At 42.8% G+C, this 21,269-nt stretch overlaps 2 protein-coding genes across 2 annotated transcripts in view; one reads left to right on the top strand and one right to left on the bottom strand.

Moving 5' to 3' along the window:
* Positions 1-21,269, top strand: part of FBH1 (F-box DNA helicase 1) — a 175,528-nt gene that overhangs the window by 35,104 nt on the left and 119,155 nt on the right. The gene's annotated exons all lie outside the window — the stretch shown is intronic.
* GDI2 (GDP dissociation inhibitor 2) overlaps positions 1-21,269 on the bottom strand; it is a 36,943-nt gene that overhangs the window by 3,256 nt on the left and 12,418 nt on the right. The window contains exons 4-9 of the mRNA XM_075857487.1: positions 14,631-14,765; positions 11,772-11,970; positions 3,856-3,987; positions 3,264-3,363; positions 1,746-1,917; positions 865-1,009 (exon numbers count right to left, since the gene is read on the bottom strand). Of these exons, the coding sequence (XP_075713602.1) occupies positions 865-1,009; positions 1,746-1,917; positions 3,264-3,363; positions 3,856-3,987; positions 11,772-11,970; positions 14,631-14,765 (883 nt within the window). The remainder of the gene's footprint in view (positions 1-864; positions 1,010-1,745; positions 1,918-3,263; positions 3,364-3,855; positions 3,988-11,771; positions 11,971-14,630; positions 14,766-21,269) is intronic.

Below are 21,269 nucleotides of genomic sequence, written 5' to 3'. Positions count from 1 at the left end.
AAGACTAGCACACAAAAAAATAGGATTGCTTTAAAGGTGTTATGAGAGGACCAGAAATGACTAGAAGTGTACACACTGCAGTATGCGAGTACACTCGCCAACATACAATCCAGTCCACCGTTGCGCGGATTGAGATTTTCATAGCGCTGCCGGGGGACTGGAAGTCTAGTTGCACAATCTTCCTTCAGGACGATACGACTTCGTCATGTGACCAACCCCACTATGTAATCGCTGTACTACTGCTTCTACAGCTGGGCCGGTCACCTGACGAAGAGTCATATTGTCAAAGATTGTGCAACTAGATTTTTGGTCCCCCGGCAGCGCTATAAAAATCTATGAAAATCTCATAATTAGTACGACGAGGGACCGGAATGTATATTGGAGAGTGTACTCACATACTGTAGTGAGTACACTGCTAATAATTTTTAGTCCCCACATAACCCCTTTAAAGGGAACCTGTCAGCAGTTTTGAGGCCTCAACTGCTGACAGTGATAAAGGCCAAGGGAAGGCATTTTAGACATAAAACAAGGTTTATTTTCCCCAGAACAACAAACGCAAGTGCTACTAAAGCGGGACTTGATCTGCAAGTTCTCCTGCACTGCACGCCCCACAACTCTGCATGACGTCTTTAGCAGTCTCCTGATTGGACACTATTGTAGTCACTCAGGGCAGAGTGGTGCTTGAAACCGCTGCCGCAATGGGGAAAATCAAACATCCGAGAAAAAAAAAGGTATGTTTAAAATGCCTTTCCACTCCCCTATATCACCGTCAGCAGTTTGGATGCCTCAAAACAGCTCAAAGGTTTCCTTTGAGTGAAAAAATAAAATCCCTTAGATTACTACAGAGAAGGTTAATCCACTTACTTCTGCTCGATGGGCTCCAGGAGTTCAAGAGCAGGCCTGATCTCCCTCTCTGGATCATTAGTTTCTACCGTAGTGCTGGCTATAGCTATGTATTTTCCTTGTGCAGCCACATTGTGTGCGTAGGAAATCATGCACACATAGATATCTTAAGGAGAGGGAAAGAACAACATTTATATCACACAATGGAGAAAAATGCAACATTAGGGTACGTCACATCATCGCTGGAGGCCGGGTGTACAGAGACCATCCGGGAGCAGTGAAGCAATGCCACGGGTCTGCTAGGAGAGTAGGTTTTTTATTTTAAACAATCTGGACTTGCGGATTTTGCTGTAGCTCTGCAGGTAATCCACAATACTTGGACTTGCTTGCACAATTTTTCTACCCTAAAATCCGCAAGAAATCCATGCACTTTCTGCAGCAGAAATGAACATGCTCCGGATTTAAAAATCTGCTCCACCAGTAAGATTCTGCATGGAAATATTTCCACAGCATGTGGATGATATTTGTTCAATTCTCGTCAACTTTGCGGCTGCTGTATTAGACTGTGGATTTTGCATCCGCAACTCTGGAGAGAAAATCTGCTACACGGGAGATTACATTTTAGACTGGACGAGTACGATAATTACAATTCACGCTAAAAACAAAAGCAGCTCATTAACTCAAGTTTGTGTTGGAAGACCAACATTTTTATAGACTCAACCTCAGGCAATAGCCTCTACAATAAGAGGAGAATTGGGCCATGAATGCCTAAGGGGCCATTAACACGAAGATAAATTGGACCTGGTTTGTAATAAACCCTTTTAAAGGCGCAGAGTCTGATTAATCAAAGGCACCCCAAAAAACCAGCAAATTCTAGTTTGTCCGATTTTTTTCAATCTTACCAGATTTCCTGTTGACTTGGTTCTGAGGAATGATGATTTGACAGGAATTGGCATCATTTGTGTTTTTTATTGGGTGACTCATGATACAAATTACACGAATAACTTGCCCCACTTTAGTAACACAATTCGGAATATAACTGGGGTCACAAATCAACTGCTTGCATCGGGCAACCTATAAGAAAGTACGAAACATTTACAAAGTTAAATGGGAACACAAAAAAAAAAACTACTTAAAAACGAGCAGAAAGCAGACCCTGTACATATGGGGTAGCTGTTCTAACTGCCCAGAGGGGGCCAGAAGGTGCACTAAAAATATTTTAAATATTGGTAATTGCACATGAGCAAAAAAAAAAAAAAAAAAAAAAAAAAAATAGTACTGTAATAAGAATCTTTACTTATACAGCACCACATATACCCCAAGTCAGAGGGAGCATGTACAAACAAAATCAGACGTTACATAGTGAGAAACTAAGTAAAAAAAGAGCTTCCAATCTGAGGAAAAAGGGTGCGGTACAATTGGCAATTGGTGCTTGTTTTGTATAATGGTCCAGCCATCTTTTTTTATAAAATGAGTAAGTCACCCAGCCAGTATTAGTGTATGCACAGATGGGAAGTGCATTAGGGTGCAAGGAATGTGGGGGATAATGTTGAACAAAGGGGTCAGTTATGGAGGAATGGTCCTAAAAAATAAAAAAATTAAATACCCGAGACTTGCCTTAAAAAAAGTGTTTTTAGATGTTACAGTCAATCTGACTGTCCTGGGTAATGCATTCCAGAGAACTGGTGCAGCACGAGATAAGTGGGAGGTTCGGATGGAGGATTTTAATCTCAGATCATTGGCAGAACGTAGAGTGCGGGTAAGGTGGTGGACAGGAATGAGTTGTTTGGAGGTACAGCACGGTGGAGTGCTTTGTGGGTGAGCGTAATCATTTTAAATTGAATTCTGAAGTGAATTGTCAACCAGTTCAGTGACTGGCACAGGGTAGAGGCATTGGTGTAGCGGAGAGACAGAAAGAGGAGCCTGGCTGCTGGATAGATTGAAGGGGAGAGTTTGGTGAGAAGACACAAAATATTTGCCAAACTTCTAAGAGGACCGGTCATGCTTTTTTTTTTTTTTGGAAACCACATTCTTCCCCTTATTTCATGCCTCCTCCCAATTGAAGCTGTAAAATAAAATTGTATTGGCCTACCGAGTCCCGCAACAGGCCCTCGCTCCACTTGGCGCCTAATATACTATTTTTGAGTAAAGGTACCGTGATGATGCCTCATCTCTCCTCAGTAGGCGTGATTTCGTGCATCGCTGTGACGCTGTCCAATCGGGAGTGGACAGCCTCACAGCGATGCAGAAGACCTGCAGTAAATCTTGCAAAATAGGTTATTCTTTTAACTGCACATTTTGTGCTGGTGTGAACGTACCCTTAGGGTGGTTGCAGCAGTTATTCACGTATTTAGTTCAAGGCATTGAATATGTATTCAGTGACCAAGGATTAGAAACCTGTATTATGAAATGATGCTTACCTCCCCTTCAGATTTGACACCAACAATTTTTCCATTCTCGATCACCAATTCTTCTATCGGCTTATTCAGCATATAGGTTCCTCCATAAATGGCACTTAATCTGTGGGAAAAGCAAAGAAAAAAAAGAAGATTAATGGATTAATAATTAGATTAAATATTAAAAGGGTTAAATGACCAGCAAACTATACAGCAAAACAAATGTAGGATGTTCTATCATTTCCATTGAAACCACGTTTTTAGAAGTGGTATTAAATAAAATCATTGAATCATGAGAAGTTCTGAAAGTTTCCAATAAACCTTGCTCTCCATTTTAAAAAGGTCTGCTTGCTAGCAGTGACTGGAAACATTCTTGCTTACATCTAGAGGTAGAAAATGAGTCTAGATCTGGACATAACACCGCCTTGGATGTAATAAATGTAAAAACGCCACAATGAATTTGGTCTCTAGAACTACTTCTACACAGGCCAATATAAATAGTAAACTGGCCAACATACTAACAGTTCAAACATTTGTCACCTTCTCTTAGTTTAAGTATACAAAAGAAACTCTGCTTTGGAGTTGTAAGTAAAATCCTAATTTTGCCAGCACTTACCTTGCAAACCCCTGTGGCAGTTCTCCAAGGCCATAGAGTGGATAAAGGTAAGGGCTCTTGCCATAACGTGCTAAAGATTCACTGTACAGCTTAATCCTATTTATAGTTTCGAGACATGGCTGTTGCAGATACCTAAGTGGAGAAAAGAAAATCTATGAAAACATTTGAGGAGTCGACGCACAACGTTGAATGCAGGCAGAGGAAAATCTGTTATTTTATCAATATGCGAAAGTCTAGATGTAGGTTACATACAGAGTACTGAATATTCTCTGAAAAACTATAGAAGGGCTCCCTATCCATTCTAGAGTTGCAGAACACTCAGGAGCCGATAGTTTGTTTTAGACTTTACAGTAACATTTAAAAAAAACTCCAGCATCCCAGCTTACTGAGGCTTAAAGACTATGCACGGCTTTGAAAGACATTTTTATTAATAATCAGTGTGATTGGTGCAACTTTCTAAATAATTTATTAAATATAATTTACTTTGAGATACAGCTGCTTTGTATTCTTCATACAGAGCAGCTGTATCTAGTGCTGAAACCTGTATCAGTTAGGCCTGCAGGACTGACTGGTTCAGCGTCAGCGGGTCCTGCGTCAGAGAAGCAGGATCCATCTGTAATCTATCACATCTAAATTATGAACTTCGATGTGATAGATACCAGCGTGTCAGACGCAGGACCTGCAAACACTGAAACCGTCAGTCCCACGGACCTGACTGATTCATGTCTTGGCGCCAGATACAGCTGCTCTGTATACAGAATACAAAACAGCTGTATCTCAAAAAGAAAGTGAAAAAATTCTTTCAAAAAGGTGTACATAGCCTTTAATACCACACACAAGATATTGACCGATCGCAATGCGGCTGAACAATCGTCCGTGGTATCGTTTGTATGAACTATTTCACCAGCAATAGGAGATACTAAATTGGCCTATTGTTTTTTTTTTTTTTTTTTTTTAATCAGTTCAATTTTATTCAAAAAACTCCACATTATTACAGGTCATTGTACGTTCTCATACAGTGTACAAGCAAATTTCAACAGACCCAATTATTTACATTCAACCCAACATTCCCTTCCCCCCAACTCCCCCTTGTATCCCCCCAGCCGGTCTACTCAGTACCACTTTTCCAATCCTCTCACCTTCTCTTCCCCTTTTCCATTCCCCATTTTACACCTGCTCTCTGTATGCACCCCCCCGTCAGTGGCCCTATACCTGCACTTGCTGCCTTAGTGTCATTAGCTCCACAGAAGCATACCCAGATTGATCAATCCACCTAGCCCATTGTTTGTCAAACTTGACCCTGGACCCCCTCTTGGAGTATATCCTATATTCCATCAGAACCTGTGAGTTAAGTGCCCCTATGATTTCTTGTTTTGATGGTGGCTCCGCATCCAGCCAGTGCTTTGCTATTCCTTTCCTAACTTGATACAGTATTTTAGCAATTGCCAGCCCTGACATCCTATCTCCCACCAAATCTCCAACATACCCTAGTAGCATTACCACAGGATCCCATGGGATCTGTACCTCAAACACTCTCCCCACTAGTTCCAATATTTCCGTCCACAGAATCCCCAACCTCCCGCATGTCCAGAACATATGAAGGATGTCTGCTTTTTCCTCCGGGCACCTAGGGCACTTGGCATCCGCTCTTAATCCCATTTGTTTCAGCACCCACGGGGTCCTGTACACCCTATGTATCAGAAACAACTGCGATCTTCGTTGTGCTACATTAATGGACAAAGTACATGTTGCTGCCAATACCGCCTCCCAGTGGTCTGTTGTAATAGGACCCACATCCCTCTCCCATACAGCTTTCACTGGTGCCATAGGATCCCCCAGATGTTCCACCAATAACCTGCGATAAACCAATGAAATTAATCCTTTTGACGTTACTGCTTTTGCAATATGCTCCAACACCCCCGCGGCATGCATCGTCAGGTCCACACTGACCGCTTGTGTCTGCACAGCGTGCCGAATCTGCAGGTACTGATAAAACATGCGGGAGTCCAGTTGAAACTCCTCCCTCATTTGCTGAAAAGATTTGAGTATGTCTCCCTCGTACAACTGACTCAATCGTATTATGCCTTGCTGCTCCCACCCCTGCATCCCTTCCAATTTACCCAATTCCCCCCAAATAAGCATTCCTCCAATGTGGTGTATATTTAGTGCACTCTCCTATCCCCAGCAATTGCTTGCACTGCCACCACACCTTGTGTATGAGCAGCAGAGTGGGTCTGGTACTCGCCATCTGTTTATAGCTGTGCGCTTCCAGTCCTGCCAACGGGTTCCCCCCCCCCCCCCCAGGTATGATAGGATGCGCGCACTGGACCCCCATGTCTCTTCCTGCTCCCACCCCCAGAAATGCTGACATTGGGCAGCTAAATAATACACCCAAGCATTGGGCACAGCCAGGCCCCCCTCCTCCTTTGGCAGCTGTAATTTCTCCAGTTTAATCCTAGGTACCCCCTTCTTCCATACTAGGTCCCTAAAAAGGTTATGCAATCTCCTGAACCAATATTTGGGGATCCATACCGGTGAGTTATGTAGGACATACAGCACCTGGGGCATAAGGATCATTTTAATCAAATTCGTCCTACCCAGAGCCGATAGCGGTAACTTATTCCACGCCTCTACTTTGGCTTTCATCGTTGTTAACAGTGGCATTACATTAAGGGACATATAATCCTGTGCTTTCGCCGTCACCCTCACCCCCAAATACTTAAACTCCGTAACCACAGGTATCTCCACCTCCTCTTCCCCATTCTGGATAACCCCCGGGTCCATGAGCATTAGAGCCGATTTTGACCAATTAATGAGTAGTCCTGAATATTTCCCAAACCGCTTAATTAGGGCCATCACTAACGGTAGTGTGCGCTCGGTATCCGCCATGAATAACAGCATATCGTCTGCGTATAGTGCAATTCGTTCCTCCACCCCCCCATATCTCAACCCCTGAATATGTTCATGCTGTCTCACTGCACACGCCAAGGGTTCCACCGCCAACACGAACAACAATGGAGATAATGGACATCCCTGACGCGTTCCCCGCTCCAGCGCAAACCGATCCGATAGCACCCCATTCACCCTTATCTTTGCTGTCGGGGCTACATACAACAACTTTACCCATTTTATATAGTTAGGGCCAAATCCCATTTTTTCCAGAACTGACGGCCTATTGGTTTTAATACGGCAGGTTATGCCATACGCATGTAGCATCGGAAGACCAGTCAAAATTTTCCCCAGCCAATCATATTTTTGCCAGACAGAAGACAGCTATCAAACATTTTTTACATGACAGTCGACCAAAAAGGGCAAAGTCGACCCTTCATGCTGACTCTTCTTCCATGTGTATGGGCAGCTTTAGACTATATGGTTAAAAGTACGTGGACACCGCTGAATTTATGTGTTTCAGCCACACCCATTGCAAACAGGTGTATAAAAATCAAGCACACAGCCATGCAATCTTTTTTCCATAGAAAAACAATGCTAGTAGTAGGGTCATACCCAAGAGCTCCGCTATTTTAAATGTGGCACTGTCATAGGATGCTACCTTTGCCACAAGTTAGTTTGTGAAATTTCTGATTTGCTCTTGTCAACGGAAAGTGCCATTATTATGAAGTGGAAGTGTCTAGAAGTAAAAGCTCAGCCACAATGCGGTAGATCATGCAAACTTACAGATCAGGACTGCCAAGTGCTAAAGTGTGTGGCACTTATAAACCACCTATTCTCTGTTCACTCGCTACTAAGTTCCAAACTGCCTCTGGAATTGATATTGGCACAACTGTACGTCGGGTGCTTCATTAAAGGAGTTTTGATGGTCAAGCAGCTGCACACAAGATCACCATGCGCAATGCCAAGCACTGGATTGTTGGAATGTTCAACATCCTCACATACAGTAAGAGTGGTGGTCAGGTGTCCACATATTTTGGCCATATAGTTTATGTATGTGTGCGTGACAGTTACTTGTAGGGCTGGGCAATTACACAAAAAAAAACTAGAAATAGAAATTAATCGATGTCATCTTGCGAACTTCGGTTTTATCATGTTTTCCAGGTTTAAACTGTATCCGCATCTTCATGACGTAGATAGAGTTGAACCTGGTGCAGACAACGTCACGCAAGGCAGTGACGTAGCCTGCGCTGTGCCGCACAGAACAGACTAAGTCACTCGTGGTTGAAATGGGGTTAGGGGAGTATGTATATTATTTTTATCAGGCACTATTGGGGCATTACACAGCGTGGGGGTAGCTATGGAGGACTTTATACGGTGCGAAGTGCAGCTATAGGGGCACTATAGTGTGTGAGGGCAGCTATAGGGGCATTATACTGCGTGGAAGTCAGTTATAGGGGCATTATACTATGTAGAGGCAGGTGGGGGGGCATTATACTGCATGGAGGGCAGTTATGGGGCATTATACTGTTTGGGCAGTTGCAGGGGTATATTATATACAGTAGTATACAGCAGGTTCAGGGGATAAATATAAATTCAGAGGAGTAGAATGCAAATAGGGGGGGGGGTGGAATGCAAAAAGTGGTGCAGCCTAAATAAAGCGGTCAATAATTGTAATCGAGGCTACATGTTCAATTAATGATCTTTGATTTAGGTCATAATCGCCCAGCTGTAGTTACTTGATAAACCTATCGCTGGCGATTTAGTTACTTGTAGCTTTGAAAAGGAGGTAGTAGCCCACACATGAGCATACTCAGCCTGTAACAAGCACCAGGAGGGCTCATGTTTAGCATGGCATTAGCAAACAGTGCAAGTAATCTAGAAAAGCTAGGCTGTTTAGTGGGTGCCAATTCCCCTTTAGCAGAATATCTTATAGATCAGGTGTCTCAAACTCAGCCGGGTACGTGAGCCACATATATAAAAAAAAAAATATGAAGTTGATGGGCCGCATTACTTTCAAATTTGATACATTCCAAAATTGTTAGTTATTTGAACTACTAACAATACTACATTACTAGAATAATAGCGCTAGGTTTAAACTTACCGGAATTTTACGAGAGTTCTCCACGTGCTTATTTCAACAATCCAGTTTTACAGTTGAAAGGGAAGGGGTCATGAATTTTTTTTAATCCAATTGCTTTTAGTATGATATTACAATAAATTGTGTTCTTGTGTTCTACTTTTTTCTTACTTTTACTTCTCTATGGGGGCTGACTTTTTTTTCTCTCATCTGTATGGGTCGATTAACGACACATACAGACATGGAATACGTCACATACAGCCCCATAGTGAATGCGAACGGGAGCCGTTCCATTCTCTGCAGCGTACGCCGTCTGTGTGGGTACGGCGCATGCACCGCTACCAGAGACCAAAAGGAAGGTCTTTGGCAGAGCGAAATCCGGCGCCATTTTCATGTGGACCGGAAGCCGCGGCCAGACAGTAAGATGACGACTTCCGGCCGCGGCTTCCGTCCATATGTTCAAGGAAGCGCAGGCGCAAGGAATAGTAGCGGCGACGGCAGGTAAGTTATGTTCGTGTACGTGATGCGTGTATTATGTTTCTGTATGTAATGTGTGTTTTACGTTCATGTATGTTTGTGTTATGCTGTCTGCTGAGCACTATCTAATCTTCCTATACTGTGCATTCGCTCAGAAAATGGCGGAACACAGTGTAGGAGGTTTGACGATTCAAACCCCCTCCTACTCCTGGCACTAGCCAGAATAAGGGAGGGGGGATTGTGTGAGGACACTAGAGTGTGTCCCAAATTTGCAGCATCAATGAGGTTGCTTTACCACATGCCAATGCTGCAATTTTGGGAACTGCTCCCTCTAGTGCCCAGCACATGGAAATGTTATAAATTAGAATCTAATTTATAATATTTCCTGACTTGTGAAAAAATTGTAAAAAATTAAAACAATGTGTAACCACTCAAATAATAATGGCTTAACTTAAAAAAAAAAAAAAAAAAAAAGTGGCGCTAAATGCAGTTCGGCAGCTCAGTTGGCAGCGTTTGGCAGACACACACATGTCAAAATTAGGCAGCCCCTTTTTACATCGTGCCACAGTGCCCTCTGTAGATGCTGCCACAGTGCCCTCTGTAGATGCTGCCACAGACACCCCCAGTAGATGGCTCCATTGGAGCGTTGCCGACCCTTTGGCCAGGGATTCCTGCTGGAGGAGCCCCTAATGTCATTGTCCATACACAGTGACGTCAGGGGATCCTCCTGGACCGGAATGTGATGTCAGGGGCAACCCCAGAGCCGGTGTCCCAGAGCGGAGCACTAGTATAGGCTCTGCTCCGGAACTCTGGGGAAGCAACCGACATCAGTGTCCATATATGGACAGTGATGTCAGGGGCTTGCCCAGAGCTGGAGTCCCGAGCAGAGCGCTACTACTGGGACTCCAGCTGTGCTCCTGACATCACTGTCCAGCACTGGGGAAGCCCTAGACATCGCTGTCCATATGTGGACAGCGATGTCTGGGGATTCCACAGAGTCCCGGAGCAGAGCCTATGCTAGCGCTCTGCCCGATACTCTGCTCTGGGGAAGACCCTGACAAAACTGTCCATATATGGATAGCGATGTCAGGGGATTCCAGAGAGTCCCGGAGCAGAGCCTATGCTAGCACTCTGCCCGGGATTCCGCTCTGGGGAAGACCCTGACAAAACTGTCCATATACGGACAGCGATGTCCGGGATCTCACAGAGTACAGGAGCAGAGCCGATACTAGCGGCTCTGTGTCCCACGGGCCGCAGATGACAGCCTCAGGGGCCGCATGCTGCCCGCGGGCTTGAGACCACCGTTATAGATCGTGACTAAATTATATGTAATTAGTCAGCAGATCCCACCATTGACCAGAGCCAAAAGAAAGTTACATTACCCAACAAGAGAGTGAATATGTAGAAGTATATTTATCAACCTGGTTTGGTCACATCAGGTGCAAAATGTAACTTTCAGGAAGAGGCCATATTTTTCCTTTTTATTTTCGTTTTTTCACTCCATGCCTTCCAATAGCCATAACTTTTATTTTTCCAGTCAATGGAGTGGTGTGACGGCTTATTTTTGCGAGAAGTTGTATCTATTGGCACTATTTAAAGTACTATATAAATATACTGGGAAACAGAAGAAAAAAACCTTTGTAGGGTGGGAAAAACCGATTACCCCATTGTATTTTTGTGTTTTGTTTTTATGGCTTTCACTGTGCGGTAAAAACAACTTAACTTTATTCTAAATCAGGGTACGATTATGGTGATACCAAATTTATATCTATTTTTTTTATATTCATTAAAAAAAAATATGTTTTGTCTAACCACATTCTGAGACATACATTTCTTTTGTCGATTGAGCTTATTTTTTGCGGAACGAGCTGTAGTTTTTAATGATACCACTGAGATACAGGCGACTGTTTACTACATTTTTTTTTGAGCGCTAAGATGATCAAATGGCTTATTTTTACGGCGTTCACCGTGCTTGTTAAATAACCTTATATCGTAATAGTTCAGACTTTTATGAACGCGGAAATACCAATTTCGTTTATTTTTTACATTACTTCAGAGGAAAAATGGGAAAAGGGAGATTCTAATGTATTGCAGTATATTGCTTCTGTTAAGCCCTGAGGCAGAGGGAAGGTAGACATGGGGGCCTTCATTAGGACCCGAGATGCAATGACAACCACGGGCTGTCGGAGGGGGACGTCCCAGTTTTGACAGGTTAGATGGTCAGAAACAGCGATCGATGTCCAGGGTGTAAGCTGTAATACATACCTGACACTTGCAGCGCATGGAGCGGGCTCAGCATGTGAGTCCGCTCCATACTTCACCCAAGGCATAAGGACGAGATATTATGGCGTGGTGCGCAAAGGGGTTAAAATTTGGTGATCAACAGTAAAACTTATGGAATAATGACACGCTTTTCTCAAAATCCACGCGAAGGGAATTAAACTAAAATTCTAATAGAAATAACACTTACTCATCAGTCCTGTACAGAGCCAGAGCATGTCCCGTGAAATCAACGACATCCTGGCCCAAATCAAATTTCTTGTAAACCTCTAACATATTTGTCATCTTAGGGTCAACCCCTTCCAATGTCTTTGGGTCATTTTCATCAAAGTTTGCAACAAAGCTTAGGAACTTCTTAAACCGCCTCTTTTCAAATAGACCCATCAAACCTTTAATGCAAGAACAATCAATTAGGTACATGCTGGCAAGCCAACAAGAACAAAGACAAGGGAATCATTTGATGTACAATAAAATGGACTGGTCACCAGACACGAAGACTTTGTTATCTACATTAAAGGGGTTTTCCAGCCAATAAAAATTGATGGCCTATCCTTGGGATAGGCCATCAATAGCTTTATTGAAGCGAATGGGAGACAAGGCTGCAATACCTGTGAATCGGCACTAAATGCGTGTCGAAGATTCAGTGAGCAAGAAGAAATGAAGGGGAATTAACGCTCGTACAAGCGCTGCGGCCCCTCAAAACAGCTGATCGACGGCGGTCCCGGGAGTCAAACCCTGACCCATCAGCTATTGATGGCCTATCCTGAGGATAGACCATCAATTTGTAATCGGCTGGAAAATCCCTTATCGTCATGCTTGTTTTTTCATTGCACAAACAAAAAAAAGCAATATTGCATAGCTATTTTGTATTGCCTTTTATCTCTTTAGTGTAAACGCTCTTGAAACCCAATAAAGAAAAAGTTGAAATTTAAAAAACAAGCATAGTGGCCTGTCAGGTGAAAACTTGGCGCTAATACAAAACATCTTTGAAATAAATCTCTAGTTTGGATAACTAGCAGTTTATTGACCCAAAGGCTGGGAATGTGTGTGGTTCCTTACATAGTTGAGAAGGTTGAAAAAAAAATAATATATATACCCATCAGGTCTAACCTTTAATCCTACCATGTTTCGAACAATAATTCAGAGTTCTAGCCAATATGATAAACTTAGGGTTTAATGTATACCTGTACAATGATGAAATCCTAAAGAGAATTTCCAGGATGTGACAAATCCTTTAAATACAGGGTAAACTCAGTGCGGTCTTGGTGCTTTTTCCCCCATTAGACAAAACCATGAGAATGCAAAAATGGTGAGAAGTCTCTCCTTGAGGCTGGGTTCACACGACCATGTTACGTCCGTAATGTACGGAACGTATTTCGGCCGGAAGACCCGGACCGAACACACTGCAGGGAGCCGGGCTCCTAGCATCTTAGTGATGTAGGATGCTAGGAGTCCCTGCCTCTGCGTGGAACTACTGTCCCGTACTGTAATCATGATTACAGTTGTCCTGCAGCGAGGCAGGGACTCCTAGCATCGTACATAACTATGATGCTAGGAGCCCGGCCCCCTGCTGTGTGTTCGGTCCGGGACTTGCGGCCGAAATACGTTCCGTCCATTACGGACGTAACATGGTCGTGTGAACCCAGCCTTATACATTATTTCTATTTAGGACTCAACCATACATCAAACGACACTGCGAGAATGAGCCCTTATGGATCTTTTCGGCTAAGGCTCCATGGAGACAACTTCACTCACGCGTTGTAATAAGTAACGCAATGATCACTGCAACAGCATCGTCTAGGTTTCCCACCAGATTACCACATCAAGACACATCGTTCGCACTCTTTTGGTGAGACTTGCAGAAGGTAGGTAAGCACCAGGAAAAAGGGGACTTACAGGATAGCGTCGCCAGTTACGAAACCCGACTGATTGAAGTATTGGCCACAAATAGGGCAAGATATTCCTTAATGGCTCGAAAGGGACTGCTCCCAGAACCAGATCCCAGGATTCAGAGGAACGCCAAAAAGTGACAGCATGAGCCACACGATGCAAGAAGGTCTTTAGGTGGAAATGGAAGGCCAGCGCTCGCTAAAAGAGGATAGAGAGCTGGCCCTCAAGAGAAGCCAGGTCCATACACGAATCCAAATCAGACTGCAGGAAAAACCAGCACACTGGGATGGAAACTGCATCGTTCTCATTGACAGAAATAGGCCTACGTAAAGTAGTATACCTTAGTTGACTTAGGCTTCCCGGCCTTTAACATCATTTGGATGACGGCATGAGAAAAACTGGAATCTCAGAGCCTCGGCTTCAACAGCAATGCCATAACCTGAACGGAAAGAAGCCGTCCCCTCATCTAAAGAGAAGACTCCAGTGGGCAGACACCTTTAGGCGAAAGATGCCTTGCAAGTAAAGGGCTTCTGGGGCCTAGAGCGGCCCTGCTAAAAGGGCTTAGGTTTGAAGGACCTTGGAGGTCCTCTTCTCTGACCTCCAAGAGTTTAAGTTACGAAAGGAACAAACCCTTTGAGAAAGTTGGGGAGGCTGTTGGCATCGAGGGTGGTTCTGAGGTAGGAGGGAGCTCTTGCTGCCATTGGCTTCAGAAATAAGATGCTTACCAAACAGTGCGCCCCCTGTAAAAGGAAGATCAGTGAGAGCCAGAAGCAGGGTCCGCCGCCCAGGATTTGAGCCAAACTTAGCAGCGTATCACCCCCAGAAGGCCTCGCATAAGAACTTGGAGGCATAGATAAGCTGGGAAGCCAAATTAGTCAGGTCCTCCTACAGACAACAGGCTAATACGGATTAGCTCAGTTCCTGAGGGAAGGGCCTTGCCTTGGAGGAGCCAACATTTTTATACCTAGTGTCAGCATCCTAGTGGCAAGGGCCCCCCATGGATAACAAGAAACAGAAGTAATCTGAAAACAAAGAGCACATCAGGGACAGTTAACAATAATCTAAAGCGAAGCTTGAAGACGAGACTTTTCTTTAGCGTGTGTAAGGGTTCGGTTAACATGAAATTTAGGTTTTTTGGGAATGGGGTCAAGTTACTCACTGGATGCAAGAGCCTCTGTTTCTGTAGATGGAACCTTGTAGATTTTTCCTCCTTTGTACACAAAACTTCCTTCTATTACTTTGAAGTCCAGATAACGAGTAACTTCAGTGAAAAGCAGCATTTTAACCAACTGGCCTGAAAAACAGAAATACCACATTAACTCCTTAAGGATGCAGCGAATTTGGGCCTTGAAGACACCGATTATTTTTTTATACGGTGGAGAGGATTTTTTCTGTTGACAGCCATATGAGGGATTTTTGTAAGATGGGTTGTATTATTTAATGGCCCCTTTTGGGGTACATATAACGTATCGAAAAAAAAAAAACACCTTTTGGGGCTTTGTACATGTTAAATTTTATTATGCAGGACAGTAGGATTACAGCGATACCAAATTTATATCGGTTTTATGTTTTACTACTAGCAGAAAAAAAATTCTTAGAATATGAATGGCGACAACTACATTTTTTTTTTTTGAGAGCCTATAGTTTTCTGTGAACGGAGCTTTGTGAGGGCTTCTTATTTGAGGGACGAGCTATATATATTTTTTTATTGGTACCATTTTGGGTACATCCTTTATTTCCCTACTTTTTTGGAGGCTAGGTGACCAAAATCACCTAGCAATTCTGGTATTTTTTTTTTTTGTTTTTACGGAATTTATCATGCGGTATAAGTAACACATTCGATTCATAGTACGGGCCGTTACGGATGCGGCAACAGCAATTATGTAGTTTTTTGTTTCGTTTGGGACGTAATAGGCTTCCGTACATGGCAGACGGGGGGGGGGGCTGGCTTGGTTAGTCCCCCAACTGTCATAGCAACCCATCAGTACCCACGTTCAAGTCGCAGAGACTGATGGGACAACAGAGGGAGCCCCCTCCCTCTGAGGCGTGGATGTGGAACGTCCGTCCCTTGTGCCGTGTAAGGCCCGCAGGATCATTTGGTCCGGCCCGACCTCACTGACAGCTGTGATTCTGCCCTACTCACTCACATTTAGGAGCCAAGTACAGCGGCGGTCTGAGTGAGGTTGGTGTGTGCCAGCCCAAGAGTGGATCAGTCTGGCCACCTGACGCGAGGACAGGTGACCGAACTTGTCTACTCCTGGGCCGGCAGTGGCGTAGCTATAAGGGTCCGCAGGACGCACATTCAGTTGGGATCAATGCTGGAGCCTTGCTCCAGCAATTACTGTGCTGTGAGCGGCTCGGCGCAGGCGCGGTGTGGTGGCGTCATCACGCCTGTCTGCGCTGAGTCACCCACAGTACAGTGTTTGAGAAGGATCCTTGACCCCTCGTGGCAATGGCGATAGAAAAACAACATAACTGCTTGCCTATTAGATACATACCTATGGGGGAATTTTAATGGGTATGGGAGATGGGCTCATATGGTAGCTGCTGAGGGGGCAGCTATACTGCATGGGGCAGCTATACTGCATGGGGCAGCTATACTGCATGGGGCAGCTATGGGTGGCAATGTACTGTGGAGGCAGCTATAGGGGCATTAAGTATTTGATAATTTTGTACGGCACGCGAATGTTATAAATATCCAAATGGCCCTTGGCAAAAAAAGGTTCCCCACCCCTGATCTAAACGCTTAGATGCCACACTCTCTATTGAGCTCAAGATTGTGCAGTCAATGTGCTGTATACATACACAGCAGATTGCGCTAATCCCTTGACAGCATCTTTGAATATATACTGCACATCACCATGGAGTTACAGCAAGATCCTTCAAGGCTGAAAGTGGTATTTTGTTATTTAAATAAAAATGTGTACTAGTGTGTGTAATAAACTTTGTAAATACATTAAAAATTATTTTAACTTTATAAGATACAGATGCATTCGCTATGCCGACCTGACGTGTTCAGTGACAGCGCAGGATCCACCTGTATAAGTCATGGACACACAGGACCTGCCAGTCCCATGAAACGGACTGATTCAGTGAATAGAACTAGATACAGCTGCTCTGTATAGAGAATGCAGAGTAGCTGTATCATAAAAAGTAAAAATTATGTTTAATAAAAAGTATTTACAAAAGCTTTAACACACTAATACACATTTTTATTTAAAAAAACAAACACAAAACAAGATAAAAACCACTTTCAAACATTTACATAGCCTTTAGAGGCTCTGTCACCAGATTATAAGTGCCCTATCTCCTACATAATCTGGTCGGAGCTATAATGTAGCCAACAGTGGTTTTTATTTTGAAAAATGATCATTTTTGAGCAAGTTATGAGTAATTTCGATGCATGCTAATTAGTTTCTTAATGCCCAACTGGGCGTTTTTTACCTTATGACCAAGTGGGCGTTGTAAAGAGCAGTGTATGACGATGACCAATCAGCGTCCTACACTTCTCTCCATTCAGGTCCATTTGTACGCCCACTTGGTCAAAAGGTAAAAAACGCCCAGTTGGGCATTAAGAAACTAATTAAAATAAATCTAATATTGCTCAGAACTTGCTCAAAATTGATAGTTTTTCAAAATAAAAACCACTGTTATCTACATTACAGCGCAGATCAGATTATATAGGAGATAGGGCGCTTATAATCTGGTGACAGAGCCTCTTTAACCCCTTCCCTCTTTAGCCACTTTTGACCTTCCTGACAGAGCCTCATTTTTCAAATCTGACATGTTTCACTTTATGTGGTAATAACGTTGAAATGCTTTCACCTATCCGGGCGATTCTGAGATTGTTTTCTCGTGACACATTGGACTTTAAGATAGTGGTAAAATTTAGTCGATACATTCAGTATTTAATTGTGAAAAACACGAAAATATAGTGAAAAATTGCAAAAATTAGCATTTTTCTCAATTTAAATGTATCTGCTTGTAAGACAGGCAGTAATACCACACAAAATTGTTGCTAATTAACATCCCCCATATGTCTACTTTAGATTGGCATCGTTTTTTGAACATCCTTTTATTTTTCTATGACCTCACAAGGCTTAGAACTTTAGCAGCAATTTCTCACATTTTCAAGAAAATTTCAAAAGGCTATTTTTACAGTGGCCAGTTCAGTTGTGAAGTGGTTTTGAGGGCCTTATATATTAGAAACCCCCAAAAAGTCACCCCATTTTAAAAACTTCACCCCTCAAAGTATTCAAAACAGCATTTAGAAAATGTCTTAACCCTTTACACATTTCACAGGAATTAAAGCAAAGTAGAGGTGAAATTTACAAATTTCATATTTTTTTGCAGAAATAAATTTTTAATACAATTTTTTTTATAACACAGAAGGTTTTACCAGAGAAATTCAACTCAATATTTGTTGCCCAGTTTCTGCAGTTTTAGAAATATCCCACATGTGGCCCTAGCGTGCTACTGGAATGAAGCACCGGCCTCAGAAGCAAAGGAACACCTAGTGGATTTTGGGGCCTTATTTTTGTTAGAATATATTTTAGGCACCATGTCAGGTTTGAAGGGCTCTTGCGGTGCCAAAACAGTCAAAATCCACCAAAAGTGACCCTATCTGGGAAACTAGACACCTCAAGGAAATTATCTAGGGGTGTAGTGAGCATTTTGACCGCACAGGTTTTTTACAGAAATTATTGGAAGTAGGCCGTGAAAATTAAAATCAACATTTCTTCAAAGAAAATGTAGGTTTAGCGATTTTTTTTCTCATTTCCACAAGGACTAAAGGAGAAAAAGCACCACAAAATTTGTAAAGCAATTTCTCCCGAGTAAAACACTACCCCACATGTGGTAATAAATGGATATTTGGACACACGGCAGGGCTTAGAAGGGAAAGCGCGCCGTTTGGCTTTTGGAGCTCAAATTTAGCAGGAATGGTTTGCAGAGGTCATGTCACATTTACAAAGCCCCTGAGGGGACAAAACAGTGGAAACCCCCCACAAGTGACCCCATTTCGGAAACTACACCCATTGAGGAAATTATCTAGGGGTATAGTGAGCGTTTTGATCCCACAGGTTTTTTGCATAAATTATTGGAAGTAGGCTGTGAAAATGATAATCTAAATTTTTTCAAAGAAAATGTAGGTTTAGCTAATTTATTCTCATTTCCACAAGGACTGAAGGAGAAAAAGCACCGTAAAATTTGTAAAGCAATTTCTCCCGAGTAAAACAATACCCCACATGTGGTAATAAACGGTTGTTTGGACACACGGCAGGGCTTAGAAGGGAAAGAGCGCCATTTGGCTTTTGGAGTTCACATTTAGCAGGAATGGTTTGCGGAGGCCATGTCACATTTACGAAGCCCCTGAGGGGACAAAACAGTGGAAACCCCCCACAAGTGACCCCATTTTGGAGACTACACCCATTGAGGAAATTATCTAGGGGTATAGTGAGCGATTTGACCCCACAGTTTTTTTGCAGAAAATATTGGAAGTAGGCCCTGAAAATAATAATCTAAATTTTTTCAAAAAAAATCTAGGTTTAGCTAATTTTTTCTCATTTCCAGAAGGACTGAAGGAGAAAAAGCACCACAAAATTTGTAAAGCAATTTCTCCCGAGTAAAACAATACCCCACATGTGGTAATAAACGGCTGTTTGGACACACGGCAGGGCTTAGAAGGGAAACAGCACTATTTGGCTTTTTGAGATCACATTTAGCAGGAATGGTTTGCGGAGGCCATGTCACATTTGCAAAGCCCCTGAGGGGACAAAACAATGAAAACGCCCAAAAAGGGACTCCATTTAGGAAACTACACCTCTTGAGGAATTCATCTAGGGGTGTAGTAAGCATTTTGACCCCACAGACGTTTCATAGAATTTATTAGAATTAGGCAGTGAAAATAAAAACAGTCCTTTTTCTTCAATAAGACGTAGCTTTAGCGCAATTTTTTTCATTTTCTCAACAAATAAAGGAAAAAAAGAACCCAAAATTTGTAAAGCAATTTCTCCCGAGTACGGCAATACCCCATATGTGGTCATAAACTGCTGTTTGGGCAAACGGCAGGGCTCAGAAGGAAAGGACCGCCATTTGGAGTGCAGATGTTGCTGGATTGGTTTCTGGGCGCCTGTGGGCCCAAAACAGTGGAAACCCCCCAGAAGTGACCCCATTTTGGAAACGACACCCCTCAATGCATTTACCAAGGGGTGTAGTAAGCATTTTAACCCTGCAGGTGTTTTGTAGAAATTAGTGTTCACTCGATGTTGCAGAGTGAAAATGGGATTTTCTTCCATAGATATGCCAATATGTGGTGCCCGGCTTGTGCCACCATAACAAGACAGCCCTCTAATTATTATGCAGTGTTTCCCGGTTTTAGAAACACCCTACATGTGGCCCTAATCTTTTGCCTGGACATATGACAGGGCTCAGGAGTGAAGAGTACCATGCGGAGTGGAGGCCTAATTTGGCGATTTACAAAGTATTGGTTCACAACTGCAGAGGCTCAGATGTGAAATAATAAAAAGAAACCCCTGAGAAGTGACCCCATTATGGAAACTGCACCCCTCAAGGCATTTATTAAGAGGTGTAGTGAGGATTTTCACCCAACAGGTCTTTTCCATAAATGAATGCACTGCGGATGGTGCAAATTAAAAATTTATATTTTTCCCTAGATATGCCATTCAGTGGCAAATATGTCATGCCAAGCTTATGACACTGGAGACACACACCCCAAAAATTGTTAAAAGGGTTCTCCCGGGTATGACGATGCCATATATGTTGAAGGAAACTGCTGTTTGGGCACGCTGTAGGGTTCAGAGCCGAGGGAGCACCATTTGGCTTTTGGAGAGCGGATTTTGCTTGGTACTAAATTTTTTGAGTATTGCTGGTGTTTTATAATGTGGGGGTACATGTAAGCGGGGCGGAGTATATAAGGGGCATAGTCAGGTGGTATGAAAAAAAATTAATAATCCATAGATGTGTGTTACGCTGTGAAGCAATCCTTTCCGCACAGGCCAGTGTCGCACTGATAAATGGTGTAATTTCTTATCCCCCTTTTGGTCCACACTCGGCACCTTTGTAGTTTGGGGAATTTTGCTAGGAAGTGCTGTCCTGGTATAATACGGGCACCGTCGCTTCCAGCGGATATGTTTGGGCCCTCCCTTTCCTGGTTCCCTAATTTTAGGTCCTTGATAAATCGCCTCTTCAAACAGAAGAAATGTTCCCCTCGGGCACAACTGCATATTTTTTTATTTCCTGACTTATTGGAGCCATAACTAATTTTATTTTTCATAGACGTAGCGGTATGAGGGCTGGTTTGTTGCGGGACGAGCTGTAGTTATTATTGGTACCATTTTGGGGTACATGTGACTTTTTGATCACCTTTTATCCTATTTTTTGGGATGCCAGGTAAACAAAAAAATGCAATTCTGGCACAGCTTTTTTCGTTTTTTTTATACAGCGTTCACCATGCGTTATAAACTACATGTTAACTTTATTCTGTGGGTCAGTACGATTCTGGCGATACCTAATTTATAGCATTTTTTTATGTTTTACAACTTTTTTCACAATAAAATTACTTTTGTAAAAAGAATGTATTTTTTTTCTGTCGCAAAGTTGTGAGAACCATAACGTTTTAATTTTTTTGTCGACGGAGGTGTATGAGGGCTTGTTTTTTGCGGGACGAGCTATAGTTTTTATAGGTACCATTTTTGGATACGTGCGACTTTTTGATCACTTTTTATTCTAATATTTGTAGGGCAAAGTGACTGAAAAACAGAAACTCTGGTAACGTTTT

Source organism: Rhinoderma darwinii, chromosome 3 (assembly GCF_050947455.1).
Source record: "Rhinoderma darwinii isolate aRhiDar2 chromosome 3, aRhiDar2.hap1, whole genome shotgun sequence".
Lineage (NCBI taxonomy): Eukaryota > Metazoa > Chordata > Amphibia > Anura > Rhinodermatidae > Rhinoderma > Rhinoderma darwinii.
This window is presented reverse-complemented; position numbering and strand designations above follow the sequence as displayed.